The 18,531-nt window shown below is 34.3% G+C and overlaps 1 protein-coding gene across 1 annotated transcript; it reads left to right on the top strand.

Moving 5' to 3' along the window:
• The first annotated feature begins 233 nt into the window (after nucleotides 1-233).
• Nucleotides 234-8,004, top strand: LOC108904871. Its single transcript, XM_018707571.1, has 2 exons — nucleotides 234-396; nucleotides 7,321-8,004. The coding sequence occupies exons 1-2, from the start codon at nucleotides 261-263 to the stop codon at nucleotides 7,920-7,922; spliced, it is 738 nt and encodes a 245-aa protein (XP_018563087.1). The 5' UTR covers nucleotides 234-260; the 3' UTR covers nucleotides 7,923-8,004.
• Nucleotides 8,005-18,531: the final 10,527 nt, after the last annotated feature.

The following is an 18,531-nucleotide window of genomic DNA, read 5'->3' as shown; positions in this document are numbered from 1 at the left end:
TCCGACGCCTATGGAGACACCGCGTCTCGCAGAGACACCGCACTTGGCGATCGCGAGCGGGACTCGTCGACCCGTCCGCGCCCAGCCCGCGACTGCCTGCTGCGTTCACTCTCTTTTACAATGAAGCAAACTAGTAACGGTGACTTGACGAGAACTCACCGAGGCCGGCACCGAGCCGAACCGAGATAGCGGGCACTCAGCGGTGGGTGGGCACGAACAGAGCGGAGCGGGAGCCCGCGCGATATCGCCGTGCAATTATCATGTCGCTGACGGAAAGCCTGATAGAATGTGTAAAAACTCGGCCGATCTTATACGATTTAAATCATCCGGAATATAAAAATGTCAGGAAGAAAGAGAACGTGTGGAACGACATTGGAAGAGAACTGAACCAAAATGGTAAGCAAAATGTATCCTTCTTTATTATGTGATTATTTATTGTTTTTCGTTTTTATGTACAATTAATTAGTAGACCCCGGATGTCGTGTCCGATATGATGTAAATAACAGAGTCGTACTTAATAGATCGAAGATAAAAGCATGTAATTCAATTTTAACTTTAATTGAATTATTTTTTTATACACAAACAGTAGTACGGTTTGCAGCAAAAGATATAAATGAAGTTTTTTATGAGCGACCAAGTGGACAAGTCCACGAACGCAAGAAGCATTTTCCTTGATTTAGAAGTGTTATTTTTTCTAGCGATACATAATCGTACATTCAATTTAATTTAGAATGAACTATAACATATTTGTTTAGTTGTTCTACTCAACACTACATGCGTTTTAGCCAAAATTGCCGCTTCTGCATAGAATATATTATATTTTAGTTTTTTAAATATTTTTTTTGTTGGTACCCTATTTTGCTTATTTAAAGCACGCCCCAGAGTGTTTAAATCCAACTTTAAAAAAAGCGCGCGTTTTAAAGTTACCATGGCAACATCAAGAACCCGAGAAACGTCAAGTCTAAATGTCACCTTTTTAATTATCACAGCCACACAGAAAAAAAAATTGGGTATACTTTTTATGCGACATATATTTTTCGTAGTAATTTGGCCTCCTGAACACGAATCTGGGGTCAGAATTGGCCCATCACGTCACAATTTTTTCCTAACCTCAAAAAACTTGTGAAAAATAGTGAAAATTGATGAAAATTTACTGGGAAAATTTGGAAAAAAATTTATTTCCACATCAAATAGTACATTTTTATGTAAAAGACTCTGCTGAATTCAAATCCACTGTCAGAATTGAGCTAGAACGTGTGGTTTTTTTTCTAACCTCAAAAAACCGAGCAGGAATCGCTATTTTCAAATTCTGAGCGGATTTTGACCAGATTTTGTATAAAGGGGTTTTTTGGGTCGCTGATTACGAATATGAATTCACATTGTAAAAATTCAAGATGGCTGATCCAATATGGCGGGTGTACTTTTTTGAAATCCACCGATTTCAGTAAAATTTGGCATCATAAGGATTGCTGGTTGATCTCACCTTCATTAATCACACATCTGGAGCCAGATTTTCATAAATCAAGGTAAAAGATGTAGGCAGAGTCATAATTTTAGGCCGAGTAGGCGGCATTTTTTCGGCAAAGTCACATTTTTAGATTGAAGGCATAAGCAGATGCAGTGATGTGCTGTGTGGCAGTAATGTGTCCTTTTCCTTGAACTTTAAAATTATTAAGAAATAAAAGCATCTAAATGCCATAGGAAAACTGCATAGTAGTTAAAAAAATCTGATTGGAAAACCATAAGCCCATGCACGACTAAATAAATGAAAGAATAAAGTAGAAACTTTTTTGTCTTGTCCCATGGAAACAAGCACATCACACTACACATCATTACATGTGTAGAGTCCTTAAGTCATTTTTTTAAGCGAAGTCACATTTTTAGACGGAGTGGAATCTTTTACCTTGATTTATGAAAATCTGGCTCCAGATGTGTGATTAATGAAGGTGAGATCAACCAGCAATCCTTATGATGCCAAATTTTACTGAAATCGGTGGATTTCAAAAAAGTACACCCGCCATATTGGATTAGCCATCTTGAATTTTTACAATGTGAATTCATATTCGTAATCAGCGACCCAAAAAACCCCTTTATACAAAATCTGGTCAAAATCCGCTCAGAATTTGAAAATAGCGATTCCTGCTCGGTTTTTTGAGGTTAGAAAAAAAACCACACGTTCTAGCTCAATTCTGACAGTGGATTTGAATTCAGCAGAGTCTTTTACATAAAAATGTACTATTTGATGTGGAAATAAATTTTTTTCCAAATTTTCCCAGTAAATTTTCATCAATTTTCACTATTTTTCACAAGTTTTTTGAGGTTAGGAAAAAATTGTGACGCGATGGGCCAATTCTGACCCCAGATTCGTGTTCAGGAGGCCAAATTACTACGAAAAATATATGTCGCATAAAAAGTATACCCAACTTTTTTTTTTCTGTGTGGCTGTGTTATTGATCTGAGAGAAGTACCTTGTAACGTCAAATAAAATATTGCTAACAAATGTTTCAAAAGCTTTATTCAACACTTAACATCTTAATCATTTAAATGAATGTGAAATGTGCAGTTGGTATTGTTTGAAATTTTAATATTCGGTTTTTTAAATCAAATGAAATGCTGTTCAAATTAATACAGCTAACATTTTCGGAAGTCGATGATGTTGCAGTGGTTGCACTTCCATTAATGGCACTCCCAATAATGTTTGAAACATTTTTCTTATTGCTAATGCTCTTCAACGTAACCAGTCGCCACAGCTGCCGATTTCCGCCCTACTTGTCGTTGGATTTGATCTATTGTCATGCCACTATTCGCCATAATGGTAGCTGACGTACGACGAAACGCGTGTCGCGTGTATTTCTCAGGATTGTCCAATTTAAGATAACGTGCAATTTGCAAGGGACATGATCCAAATGTATTAATACCGACCACTTGATTGGTGCACTTCCCCTTATCATTCTGTAAGAAAACTCGGTCTGTACTTACATTTTGGGGACGCAATGATAAATATTGCTTCATCAAACGCACGTAACCAATTGCTTCACTGTCGGCAACAGTAAATCGTCGAGCTTTCACTGTCTTAGGTGGTCGGATAGTAATAAGCAATATGCTTCCTTCTTCCTTGCTGGTATGTAAGCGTAAGTCGCACAATTCACATCTTCTACAAGAGCCAAAAATACCGCAAATGGATACCACCTTCAAAAATAAATACGCAATATCCGGTGCATACGTGAAAAACTTCCTCAAATCATATTCCTTGAATACATATGCCTTCTTCGCTACGTCATTCTTGCTAATTGCATGCACTTTTGTAAATGATTTTAAATCGACTCCTTTGTTTATCCTCAACATACTTTGTAATTTCGAATGGATAGCCCACATAGTCGACGCTTTGTACTGCTCTGACATTTTCTGAAAATAAGCAAGCACAACTCGTTCATCTGTATTTGTTACGTTTTGCTCTTCCATCCATTTGATGAACTTGTCGTATTCTTTTCTATAAGCGTTTTCCGACTTTTGCGGTGGTATTAATCGCGATTCTGCTTTACTATTTAAGTAATCAATGTTAGAAGTCATTTTTAAACAATATACAACTAGTAATAACTGTGGTGACAGCAATTAATCTTATGTGACAGTACAGTTACAAATTAATTTTTGTTTTCTCGTTTTCATGACAACGAAAGGTATACTGATGTAACATCACAAATTCAACCATTTGACATTATTCTTATTCTTATTTCCATTTTTTGTAGTATTAATACAATATTTATGATTTCAACGTGTACCAATAAATAGCGTAAAGTATTCGTGGATAACAGGTCTAGCTCTATTTCGAGCATATCCACTTACTATTTACGCATATATACGTATAAAATATGTTTCGTTGAAACTATGTTAACTGGTAGCAAAGTTCGTGCAAAGAAGGGTGTCAATTTTGGGCCCAATACGTCCATCTTAGAAAAGTGTACTTTTCTACGTTTTTTAGTATGCTGAGTGGAGCTAAACTGAGATCAGATTTGGGTTTGCGGACCAAAATACATGGAACTACAATGCATTATTCTGCATGATTTTTTTCATTTGTGGATCAGTGTAATTTTTAAACCTCAAAAGTTTTGAAAACAAATATCTTAGAAATCGCTCAAGTTTGGGGGTTACGGCCATTGCCTTTTTTCCTAGACCAGGTACTACAACTTTCCAAAGGAAATTATGGAAAATGGCTTTCGGCTAATTTTCTTGAAATTTTGCGGGTTGATAGTTCTCAATCTGTAGATCAAAAGTCTCAATGGGCACGAAGCCCTATAACCCCTCCTTCATCCCAAAAATCCACCCCCAAGGGGCTAGGGAGACATAACTAATTTCTGAGTCTTAAATCCATCCTCAAGGGGTTTGCTGGTCGGTGGTGGTGGGAGGGGAGGGGTTAGATGGTTTGTGGTTGAAGGGTCACAGGGGTGGTTGGTTGTGGTAGCCGTTGGCTGGACTGCAAGAACAAAAATAATTTCACATTCAGAAATCAGTTACATCCCCCTAGCCGCTTGGGGGTAATTTTTTGGAGGGAAGGAGGGGTTATAAGGCTTCGTGCCCATTAAGACTTCTGAGAATCTACATATTGAGAACTATCAACCTACAAAATTTCAAGAAAATTAGCCCAAAGCCATTTTCCATAAAAAAAAGTGCGAGGTCCTTTGGACTAAAGTCCCATAAGACTTTGACACCCTTCTTTAGTTAGTGTAATATTTAATTCTGAAAATTATAAAACACCTCGCACTAACCTACTGGAACTTGGTTCCAGTTCAAATTAGCAGAAATTCTACTATATTGTTCTTTTTTGGTGTTCTGGTCACCAGGTCTGAATATGACTATGACCTGATTAACTAAGCTAGATGTACTAAAGTCATAAAACAAATCAACTTAGTTGAAATGAGTCCAGTTGAGTTGAGTTGGATTGAGATGAATTGGATCGATTTGAGTTGGGTTGTGTTGTTCTAGTAACAAACAGTTACTCGTGATTACCAATATTGACTGGAAATAAGGAACAATGGCCGGAAGTAAGCAACAATAACTGGAGTTAACAGGGTTGACGACTAATAAATTATAATTATTAATTATTGTGAATATTGACCACTACACCACACTGTAAACAAATCGGTGTGAGTGGAAGCAATAAAGGTTCGCAGTGAATCCACTGACTGAAATTATTGAGTACATTTTCAATCATTATTGGGCATTTCGATCATTCAAAAGTCAACTCTAAATTAATTTTATATACTCAGAATAGAGTCAAAAGTCACTCAATTGATAGTTAGCAGTAACTCGGATTTGAGTAAAATTCACTAATTTCTGATGCAATAGTTTCACTCAGTTGTACTCATACTAATACAGTGAAAATTGAACTCAATCGGGTGTGGAAAGAAATTGATACATTATTGAGTAAAATTGAGTGAAATTTGTGTGAATTTTTTACAGTGTAATAACTGATAATGACCGGTGTCAACCAGATTTGACGTCTAATAAGTAATAATTACCAATATTGATCACTAAATCGGTGATATAATAATAATATTTACGTTTCATACACCTACCACATTTGACTACTAAGTTTGTTTCATGACTTTAAAACGCTAGCCTAGTGAATCAGGAGATAGCCACATTCCGAAACTTTTACACTCTTTATCTCGAAATATATTGAATATACTAGAGTTTTTGTTTATTGAACAAATTGTACAACACAAACCACCATTATTTTCATTGTTCGGAAATTTCAAATCAATGTTACCAATATTATTAGTAGATTAAGTTTATTCCAAACGTGGAGTCTTATGGATCAGACCAGTGCATTCTATAGTACCTACTTTATCCCACTGAACTGGAATCTGAAGTCATATTTTCCCGATCAGTTCGTATTTTGAGCCTAACCTACTTACCGTAAGACACTTCTCTAGAAATCGGTTTTAATAATAATATACCCCTCATTCTAATCGCAAGGATTAACCCAGAAGTTGGAGACTTGTGCGGAAGAGGGGGCGGTATATTATTACTCAATAGACCGCATATACGCCCAGCAACGACTTATGTTAGTAAGGCATAACCATCATTCAGAGTATTCAGTGCAGGAATGAGGGGAAGAAAAACATCATCAATCTCTCACACTGACCCAAGAAAACCAATATGTGTTGTATTTTACTGATATCGAAGCGACACAGAATAGTAGATCCAAAGCAACAAGGGCTTTAGTAGTTTTAACAGTCCTTCAAAGTGTGGCAAAAGAATATTTTTGTTGTGGACTTTCTTGATGCCTTGAATTTTACACCATTCATCCAACATGTTATGTCTTATCGTACCTCAGTATTACCTTTTCTGGATGAAGTGAAGCAACAACATTTTTGGTGGCTGCGAAATTCTTGTTCAAAAATAATTAATTTTGTAAATGTTTCATTATTATTTAACAACTTACAATCATCACAACATTTTCTTATTGTAATGTTGTATTGTAATATTGTAATTTAACATAATCAGCATTCTAATTAAAAATTCTTAATATGAAGAGCTCAATACTCAATAAAAGATATTGTTTCTGACCCACCAACCAGGAGCGCTTAAATTTTTAAACAAATCAATACATATATTATTTTTATGTTAGATTCATAAAACTTCCAAATGTCACCATATGGTATTCAGTTATTCTAATTTGCAGTCATCAACTTTAACAATTTATAAAATGTTACGTGTCATTATAGTCACCTATAAAATATTGAAAAATAACCTACGTACATATAACTCTAAATACGTTTCTGCTGTTCACGTCATAACTAACCTAAGGACATCACGGCTCTAGTTATAGATGTATCCACAAGGGTTACCTTGAATGATAATGGCAGATGAATCATCCGATGTAAAGTGAATTCTTTCTGAAATCATTTTATTGCATTGAAAGTGAAATATTACTATTCGGCTACACTTTCCCGTAAAACTTTGTCTTCTAAAACTGTAACTTCGTATTATTCTGCTTTGTTACTCCAAAGGGCTGCTTGTTTCTGGAGCAATGTTAAAATTTTTAGTAGATGATCACATTTCCACTTAAAAATGTTCCTTAAAATAGTATTAATTTCACAAAGACAGAAACTTTGTTTTACATTTAATACAGTCATCCAATCGTTGCAATGATATTTAATCAAGATAGTTCCACCTACAATCCATTGTGCACAATTATATGCGTTACTTCCTGTATTTACATTTATTTTAAAGTTACTAATACCATAAAAAATTTGTTCATTGTTGCACCTGCATTATCCTGAAGGCACTGATATAATATTGTTTTCCTGATTGCAGGGGACGACCTAAAGAAGAAATGGAAGAACATCAAGGACTGTTACCAGAAATACCTCAGAACCGTGAATACCAAAAGCGGCCAAGTTGTCAAACGTAGCTACAAGAACTGGCAGTGGGCGCAACTAATGGAATTTTTAAGACCACAAGCCGAATCGACTATAAACGATATAGATAATTGCAAAAACGAAACTGTGCATTCCCTAAACGAAGACAGCGAGAGCCTCGAAGAAAATTCCTTACAAGATAGTACACCTTGCAATCGGAATAGTCGGAAGAGAGTGGCAAGGGAAATTCCAGCCGCTCCATCTATGGATTACCTCCAGTCAAAGAAGCAACAAGTAACTTCGTCCGACGCTACCGATTTAATTTTCTTAGGTTACTCGAACACTGTTAAAACTTTCTCGCCCATGAGGCAAGCCATTGTGAAAATGAGGATCGCGCAGATCATAATGGAAGAGGAACTTAATAATTTGGAAGAAACCACGCAAGCGACAGCCTCTAGCAAATCTTCCCCGGTGCCACAAGAAACTGCTGCTTATGACAACCAACCCTGCTCTTCAACTACGTTTTCCATGAAGATAGAAGAACCTGAACCATACTAAAGAACTTGTTTCTTAATTTTGGAACAGGGAAACTTGTGTAAATTTTTTTCTGTATTAGGTATAGTGAAATTAAAATATTTTTTTAAAATGCTGTTTTTAAATTTCCCTTAACATTAATTTAACACGAATTGAAGCTTCCGATATAATACATAGTAACATTTTTAATTAAGAATCACATATGGCTGTAGTTAATTTTAAAATTACCTAAACTAAATATTAAAAAAGGTTTTCCAAAAACTCGATATGTTAGAACCAAGTTTAACATACATTTAGCCCAAACATTCATTCTGTTGCGGCCTAATCTTAAATTTGCAGAAATTGTTACCTGGAAAAAAATATGACTGCAAATTAAATTTTAAATTGAATGGCCAAAAAAATTAACATATTTGCAAAAAAAGGTTTTTCTTAAATAACTAAAAAAACTATAGCTCCGATCAGAAATGAGGAAGTTATCCGCGGTCAGAATTCTAACCTAAAAAAACGGATCAATTAAGGTGAGATAAACAGATTCTCGCCAAATTTGGTATACGGGGGTTTTTGGGGTCGCTAATCACGGATCCGAGGTCAGTTTTACAAAATTCAAGATGGCTGATCCAAGATGACAGACCAAATTTTCAAAAAATAACACATTCGCGCCAAATTTAGTATACGCGAGTTTTTGGGATCCAACTGTCAATGCCGCGTTAATTTGTGACGTCATTTAGTGCGATCAAGAATCAAAAAGAATGTCAGATACATTGCAGCATTTAAAAAAATATTTTTAAACACTGTTAGTTGTTGTCGGCTACAGACGCATCAATTTAAGAGTGACTAATATGACATTACACAGAGCAACGTAAGTTTTAGATCAATTACTTTCGTAATTGGTCTTCCACAAAATTCGACCGAATGAACTGAAATTTTGTTATGAGTGGTTTCTGGGGATGCTGAATGCTCTGTAGTTATTAATTTTTGGCTATATCATACAGGGTGTTCAGTACAGTACTCCGCGGGAACATTTTAGGTCCTAAATTTTTTGAGGTTAATCTTTTTGCCCCTTTTGTCACTTACTGTTATGGAAAATTTTATTCTAAACAAAAAAGGTGCTCTTGTAAGAAGTGCTAAAATTTGCCCGTTTTCGAGAAAAACCAGGCATTGACCGCCAAAGTTCATCAGCTAGTGTCCCAAATTGTTGTTTTTTATTTCAAGTAGGCTTTGGCACCTAGTTACTATTATTATTAGTTCCATTAATAAAACTCAGAATCAAAGTTATTATTTTAATGGTAATGATAAAAATAGTTTATTTCTGGAAATGTTAACACATACTGATACAATTGAAAAAAGGAAAACAACAAGAATAGCTAATTATTATTAACAGAAAATTAAATTTTAATCAGAATAAGTGTTCAAAATGTCCTTCATTTTCACGAATACAAAAACGAATTCTTTTCTGCAATGAAAACAATGTATTTTTCAAAGATTCTGAATCGTCTTTTAGATGGTTGAAAACATCAACAATCTTTTGTCTCAGATGTTCTGCTAAATTTATTTCTGTTTCATATACTTTTTGTTTGGCATAGCTCCAAACTATATAATCAAGAGGATTAAGGTCTGGTGACCATGGAGGCCAGTGAATTGGAGCATATGCACGTCGACCAATCCATCGCTCAAGAAAATTGTTATGAACCCACTCTCTGCATACTCGAGTAAAATGTGGTGGAGCGGCATCATGCATGAAATAATTATTATTTCTTGCTAATAGTGGAATATCATCTTCAATAATTTTGAACAGACTATTTCTTAAAAAATCTATATATTTGGTGCCATTTAAATTACCATCCAGAATGCGGTATCCTATTACAAGCCTACTTGAAATAAAAAACAATAATTTGGGACACTATCTGCTTGACTTTGGCGCACTATGCCTGGTTTTTCTCGAAAACTGTCAAATTTTAGCACTTCTTACAAGAGTACCTTTTTTGTTTAGAATAAAATTTGCCATAACATCAAGTGACAGAAGAGGCAAAAAGATTAACCTCAAAAAACCTAAAATGTTTCCCCGGAGTACTGCACTAAACACCCTGTATGATATAGCCAAAAATTAATAACTCTAGAGCATTTAGCATCCCCAGAAATCCCACATAACAAAATTTCAGTTCATTCGGTCAAATTTTGTGGAAGATAGGACCCTGAATTTATGTCAGTGTTTTTCAGAACACCCCGTAGACAACCCTTTTTTTGATATTTTATTGACTTTGAGAAAAATCTCCGTTCCTTCCTACGTACTTCGGCATTGTTGTGACTCTTCTTATTTTAATCCCAGGATTATAGAACAAAATACGGAAATATGTTTTTTAGAATTACCCTAAAATTAAAACATCGCACCTACACCTCTGCGTACAGTCTGATCTAGTTACTTAATTAAATATTTTTTATTTGTTTTCCCAGCCGGCATTTCCTTAATTAAAAAACACACGCGTAAATATTTGGAATGAAACGGCCATAAAGTGATGCAACCGGTACAACATATTTCCGAAAAATATAAATAAAAACAAATAACCCTATATCTCATCCTATTTTACGCGTGTTAACGTCCTCCTTAACGCCGTGATTGGGACATGTGTGAGGTGATTATTTAGTTTATTGTATAATTAACTCGGCTGGAATTAGACATAAACGTGGGACCAGTGCTCCCCTAGTGTCTATTAAGTGCAGTGGGATCCTGCAATTTCGATGCACACATGCAGGCATCTAATAAGTTTATTCAAAACATTGTAAGATTATTAGTTTTTATACTCCTAAGAACAAGAATAATAGTAATTATTCAAGTTATCGAAATCGCATCAGGAAACTTTTTGTGAAAATGGGATTTTGGTGGATCAAAATTAGAAACAACCCAAACTTCGTTGGAGGAACCCGAAATCTGATTCAGTCGCTCCGTCAGATTCGATACTTGATACACAGCGCCACAAAAAAAAGTACCTGGTTCGAAAGACGAGACCATGATGTCTTTGAAGCCGATGATTCCGAATATGCAATCTGTTTAACCCAATCAGATCAGGGTCAAGGTAAATCCAAGGTCATATCGCGAAAAAAAATTAATGCAAGTTAATGTGTCTGATTGCCATGCCACCATATAAAATTGTTAAACGCTGTTAGCTGTTAACTTCTGTCAATAGTAGTCATAACTATATTTCTTAATTTTTGCGCTGCGTTTGTGCCATATCATATATATTTTAGGTATTGTCATATTTGTATTATTTTGTTTAGAAATTAAAGCAAATTGTTCTCTTATTGCGTTCAGCAACAAACTACCACATCTGTGTAGCGCATGAGCTCCCCTTCTCCACTGAGTACTAGCGATGAATACCTTGTTACCTTCCCTAGATGGTTACAATTTAGTAGATTTGTTCCGTTTTTTTTCTTTTTTTTTTTTGTCTTTTCTCTTCGGAGGGTGACAATATATTCACCTATAATTGATAAAAACAAAGAAACGAAGGAAGCAAGTACCAGCAATTTTACGTAAAGAAAGGAAGTAGACGATAGTTTAGAAAAAATGAAATAATTTTTTAATAAATGAGTCAGTGAAAGACAATAGTCAGAATGAAAGTATCGTTGACAGTTCAAGCAATACTAGGACGACGACTACATTCCTTATAGTAATAATAACAATATCCCAAGAAAAAGTAAATGATTTCGTTGGGTTTACCAAAAGACGGCTCGGAATTCCTTGCAGCATGGCTAAACAAAATATTAAGCAGGCTGGTAGAGTACTATCGTGATAGAGATAAGGAATTTTGAAAATATTTCTCTTTCGTAATGATATTACTAGTTTAATGAATCACATGAAAAACAGATGTTATAAATCTGAAGAGTGGAGGTTACTTATTGATTCATCAAATAGTAGTTTAAAACCTGTTCTACTGCATAATACAAGTGTTTATGCAGCTATTTCTATATCAGATTCGGTATTAATGAAAGACTTCTGGATCTAAAATATAATAACCGAGCCCCTAATTAGCCCTCATTAAAAGTCCTTTTTCCGCCACTTCATATCAAGTGAAGCAATGGGTGAAAGCTCTAAAGAATGCTTTAAATATTTGGGAGAGCAGTTTTCACAATTGAGTGGAAAGAATTTTTGATGGGCCTCAAATCCGTAAGATGTTGAGAGATCCTGTTTTTGTTACAAAAATGAATTACAGCGAGAAAGCAGCTTGGTTTTGTTTCAAGGATATCATCGAAAATTTTCTAGGAAATAACAAGAGTCCAAACTATAAAGAAATAGTGTCAAATTTGGTAGAAAGTTTTAAGAACCTAAGTAGGTAGTTTAATGAATCTTAAATTACATTTTTTACATTCTCATGTGGACTATTTCCCAGAGAATTTGGGATATTGCAGTGAGGAGCAGGGAGAAAGACTTCATCAAGACATTAAGGAAATTGTGCGTAGATACCAAAGCAGATGGGATATAAATATGATGGCCGATTACTTCTGGAATTAAAAAGAGATTTATCCGCTAAATCAAATAAACGTTAGAGGAATCCAATCCGTAGATCTTTTGATAATAAAATTGTTCGACATCATACAAGTGAGGTTGTAATGAGGATTTACATCCAGTAGGCCCACAAACGTATAAGGATCGTCTCTTTCTCCGCTCACGCGGTTTTTCTCTATTTAACCTTGAAATGGTCTTAAAACTGACGTGATAGAGTGAAAAAGTCATCGGATTCGAGATCAGTAACCCCAAAAATTCTTTTAACCATAAAATCTTTTTGTAATAACTGTATTCGTTGCAAGCATAAAACAAAAAAATACCTGTAATAGAATCATATTCGATGCAAAGTAATAAATCATTGCCTGTCAAGGGATCCAGTGCAATACGGTTTTAAGGGGTTTAGAAATTGAATAATTTCTAAACCTCTTAAAACAATTCGTTGAGCTTATAGTATTTCATACAGTTGTATGAAAACAAGGATAATAATTAAAATATCAACATTATATGACAGTTTTCGAGAAAGGTAATTTTCATTAATTCCAGAAATAAAGCGGCTATAAAACAAATGTATTCAAAATCACTTATATAGAAAAAAGCTATTATATTTGATGTTGCCAGTACAGAGGATGAAGATTCTTTATAGTGGTGTAGAACTGATTATACGTCCAAATTGTACATTTATTTCTCTTTGTGGTAAGTATTACTATTGCTATCATCGCCATCAGCTCCTTTGGAACTCAAGTTTACCGTTTCCCAGTTATATTTCCATCTCATTGTTATTTCCGCCGCGTGGCAGAGTTGAAAAAGCAAGGCCGCGAGAGGCGCGGAGTTAATCATTCAGTCTTCCCGAACAATTTCCTCGCCGGGAATATTTTCCTTTATGAAACCTCAAGCGAATTCCCAATTACCACCGGATACAATTAAATTTTAATAAACCCTCTTCCCTGCTCCCCGAGCATTGATTGAAATGGGCTGTTAATAAGACTTCGTCCCCCGAACCCTCGCCGCCGGGCCCTTTCAACACCAGGCAACAAATTATAGAATCTAACACAATCGTCCGATCCGAACTCTATTATTCAATGTATTAGATTGAAATTTCTAGTTGGGATTCGGAGCGACTCGGTTCGGGGCATTCCTGGGGCGGCCGGTCTCTGACTGCTCGGTATTTGGCTTTAATTAATAATGTATCAAACGGGGCGGCGGGCTTTGATAAGCGAAAGTTGCTAGGTTTCATCCCTTGTATCAATAAATGAATAGTTCCGGGTGCCCTTTACGGAAAATTGCTTATGGAACTGCGAAAGCAGCGGAAGTAGGGAGCATAATTTCCTGCCAATCCTTGTTCACCTCCAAATTTTCTTCAAGAATGACTAGCAATTTTTTCTAAAGAATAAGGATGTCAGTATCGCATCTCGTCCTCTCCATTGATCCTTCTCCTAGTAGTAGTCGCTACTGCGGATTCCTTCAAGTTGTTTAGTATTAGTAGACTTTCATTCAAACTAGCATAAATGATAAAGTTACACAAAGTTACAGTACAAAGTTATGCAAATGCAGAAGGACACTGGCTAAAAATTCAAAAGAAACAAAATTTAAACACAAAAGTGATAAAATATACGGAATAAACATGTTATAAGTTCTCAGTTAGTTCATATACCGAGAAATCCAGAATGTTTGATGACGTTTGATCTGCTTACAAATATTTTGTGTGCCGCTCTGCTATTATTTTCACTCTTCGTAGTTGGCAACACTAACCGTGATTTACTTCGTTCAGTGGCGGGTTCAGTGCAGTGGCAATAGGGTCACATATTCATTTTAATCACAAAAATACAACACAAAAAACAGAATGTTGGCATTCATTAATTTAAAGGGTTTACTAATTTGTTAAAGAAATGGATTAAATAAAAATGACTTGGATATTATTGTTATTAACCTCAAAACTAACATAAGAATCGATTTTTAACAATTATTTATCTATCTTGTTTTTTTACGTGAACTTTAAAATAAAAGCAACAATTTTTAAATGAATTTAGGTTTACTTTCCTCATTTAGAAATGCAAATAAAAACGATTTAAAATTTCTTAAATTCTAACTTAAAAAGAACATGTTGTTATCTAGGTATAAGAAAATTTAAAATAATAGTTGATTTATTGGTTTAAAGTTAAAAAAGAGTGAATATGTACTTTTAATTTTGACCAAAATCATGTCCCTATCAGTAATAATAATATTTGTAATTAATTTGTTACAATTGCTAACAACTATGCAATCCTAAGGAACCAAAAGTCGCCAAAAACGTCTCAGGATCGAACCATATCATCTCTAGAGTTGCAGCAAAAACTAGAAACGAGGTAGTGAAATACCTGTGAAAGCCGACGAAAAGTAAATTCGGGTTCTTACTTTTGCTCGAAAGTCTCATATTGGTAAGGTTTTAATCAGCTTAAAGTCGTATTATTACCTTGATATTTAGAGAGTATGAAAACTTTTTACTGAGGCTTTCTGTTGAGTCTTTTTGCACCGTTTTTTTAGTTCTATTTGCTTTTTGTATTCTTTCATGTCTTTGTTTTGGGTTAATACTAAATGAAGCCTGAAAGATTTGTGCGCTATAAAGTTCTAGTTCTTTGCCTGAGCCTGAGCTGAGAGCAATTTGATACTTTATGTAAAAAGTTTAATTGGTATAATTGATAATCAGGATATTTGATACTTGGTCGTGGCACATACATACCTAAGATTTGGTTACATGCAGTAGGACACCTATAATGAAAATAGTGAATGAGGAGTTTTTATAAATTGCCGTGGTTAATTAACAGCAGAAAACCAAAGTAGACCTCTTGATAACATTGAACTCTGTGAACATCACCTGCTTTGGTTAATGTGCCTGTTCCTCAGACAGCTTCAGCGGTTGGATTTGAAACATCGATGAAAACGAATTGATCAATACTGGGTGACTGTGTGACGAGCTATTTTGCTAAAGTGCTTTTTTACGCTTTACGGACGATATACATACAAAAAAATTACCGTTACATAAAAACTTAAGCTGTAAGCTCACCTGCAAAAACAGTATGGGCGAAGGTGAGGATTATAAATGTATATAAATTTATCAGGACCATTATAGATTTTTGACACATTATTAAGAAAAATGCACTGCAATATTTGTCTACTACATTTTTTGCAAAATTAATAAAAATGAATATGCAGAACAATAAACTTGATAGAAACAACTGGATAGAAGCAAAGTGTATTGCTCTTAGGTATTTTATTATTTAATTTTCAATTTTAGTCTGTAAATATGTTTTAAATTTTATTCTGTTCAAAATATACAGTGTGTCCAAGATAAGAATGGGGTTCTAGGAAACGGTAAGAGATGCCTCAAATTAGAAAAAAGTTGTGTTTTTTTATACTTAACAATATATCGTTTAGAAAATTTTAAAATTCCGGGTAGTTAAAGAGATATTCGGAAAAATCCGAACTTTTCCAAAAAAATTGTTTTTTTTTCAGGTTTTATTTGAAATTTTAATAATAATATTAGTAAAATAATTCTGAAATTGCAATTTTAATTAATATTTCGTTTAACAATAATTTTTGCGACATTTTTGTAAATTAAAAACAATTAAGTATAAAAGATGCATTTTTGTGGGGTTCAGGGCTATTCTACGAATTTGTAAATATGCCCATTGTTATTTTTTCGTCGAGCTGTCCCAGTTTAAAAAAAAATAATTTTCTACGACGAATAGAAGCCAAGATATTGCAAAATTTACAGCGCGCATCAATTTGAACATTTTCAATGCAATTCACGGGAAATCGTAGTGTAAACTTTATTTTGCGAAAAATCCAAGTCTTAATATTTATAAACAATTGCGCTACAATTTTTTTTTTAATTCTTTTCTTGGCTTCTGTTGGTCGTAGAGGGTGCTTTTTTTTTAAATTTGTATTTTTTGCCAGCTATCCATTGTATCTATTTTCGGTGAGGTAGCATAAATAGCAACAATTTTATTAAATTTGTTTATAAGCGAAAAACGCACGGTTTTTTAATGCACAATTTGAGAATGTTAATGTCAAAAAAACGGTGATATTTTTTAATAGGTCGCTTAATTACGTCTTTAAGATTACAATGACGCTTTCAGAATCATGTTTGGTTGAAAATTAACGCCTGTACAGAGGCTTAAAGTTCATAACTTTTGGAGCCTCCGTTATAAACAAATTGAATTGTGCGAAAACTATTGCACCTACAGCGCCCACTTTTGGCACACTTTTAAAGTATGACAAAACCCTCAACTTGTCATAGGTTTTATAAAATTTTAACAATAAATGCGATAGTTATAAACAAATTAAAAAATGGGCACTTTTCTTGTTTTTTTGCAATAACTTTTTTGTTTATTAACCGATTTTAATTTAACAAGTCTCATTTTGTAGATAATTGATGGTTTTCCCTGCAAAGTGAAAAAACTGTTTTCCTCACTTATTTGTTTAAATAGAAAAGTTAACTAATAAAAGTTTTTGACTCACGAGATGAGAGATGTCTTGTATTATGTTCCTTTAGACAATTTTACAATAATCTCACGGATAGGATTTTTCCGAGTTTCTCTTTTATTTTCGATAATTTTCCTGGTACTTACCTAATCGCTTAAAAGGATTTTAGCTTGTTTTAGCTATCATTTAAAATTTTTCTTCAGTACGTCTCTGAACGCTTCCAAAATATCTAATGGAGGAAGTCATAATAGTATAAAAGTCAATACAGCACAAAACATCCAACTTTTTTTTTCGATAATTTAAAAAAGTTGTACCTAATAAAAAAAATAACACGAATTTATGAAATGTTTTATTATTTCTAATTAGTATTGCAAATAGTAGTAAAAAAATGTTGGATATTTTGTGTGTATTTAGTTTTATACTGTTGTGACGTCCTTCAATAGATATTTTGAAAGCGTTCAGAGCCGTACAGTGACTCGAGATAATGTAATTACTTATTATTCCTTGATTTAATGAACAAGATACATTTTGTATACATTTTAGTTGGATAGTTTCATTAATACAACTTCCCAGGTAACTTATTTTATTAATAAAATTTAAGTAGGTATCTAAATAATTAATAAAAAAATATACCACAAAAAATTATTTAATATTTACTTTATATTCATGAACGCTTTCAGGAAAAGCGGTGTATTCAGTTTTGTTCGGGAAATTCCCCGTTTTTAACGCATAGAAAGATTACCCTGGGCCAACCCTCCTGAGAATCCTCCCTCGCTGTATACATGAGAGATACAATAAAACTCTTATAAAAATATATTTCTTCGCCGAAAACCGTGACTTAAATTATTACCGACATCAGCGAGAAAACGAGGGGAACAAGCAGTGTTGGATTATGTCATCGCGACACCAGAACATTTCTCATAGGGTGTAGGGGTAAATAGTTGTCATTTGTTAATATTTATTACAACAGTACTGAGGATATTTTTTATCTCGAGCGGGCTAAACACTGATGTCATAAGATAGGATTTTAATAAACTTTAATCGGTTTTCGTTCTTGCAAAACATCCACTAGAATTAACTAGAAAAACAGGAATTGGTTCTTCGCATCGATCAATTTATTCGGTACGTATCTAGCGGCACCATAATGCCTGCCCTGTCGTCCTAGTATACCTTTGAAAAGTGCTATGCCTACTGATAATACATTTGGCATGGTAAACATATTAAATCTTTTTTTTTCACACTATTTTAAATTAAACTGTGTTAAACATTTTATTTTTTAAGTCGGAGCAATAATTGTGTTTTTTATGTATTTCTTTAATGTCGCAAGAAAATTTGCTACAACTTTCAACCTTACCATTTTTTTTTTTTTAGAGAGAGAGAGAGAGATAAAAAAGTATCCCCTATACAAAGATATTGTGATGTCTGACAGCAGTATATTGCACCGTATTTTGATAATATACTTGAGCGCTTTAAGGATGAATTTGATTTGATGTACTTAAAATTGATTCTAACAAATCCGCCTCTGCCAAGCCAGTAGTCTGATATTACTCGTTACACGGGCCCCTCACGTCACTGTCGAAGACTTGCACTCACCAGAGACTCCACGTAGTGCAGACCGGCGCTCCAGGGGACCTAAATGGAACTTTTATCCTCTCCTCGCGCTCTGGAAGCTGC

Source organism: Anoplophora glabripennis, unplaced genomic scaffold, assembly GCF_000390285.2.
Source record: "Anoplophora glabripennis isolate ALB-LARVAE unplaced genomic scaffold, Agla_2.0 scaffold167, whole genome shotgun sequence".
Lineage (NCBI taxonomy): Eukaryota > Metazoa > Arthropoda > Insecta > Coleoptera > Cerambycidae > Anoplophora > Anoplophora glabripennis.
Note: the sequence above shows the minus strand (reverse complement) of the source record. Positions and strands in the feature narration are given on the sequence as shown.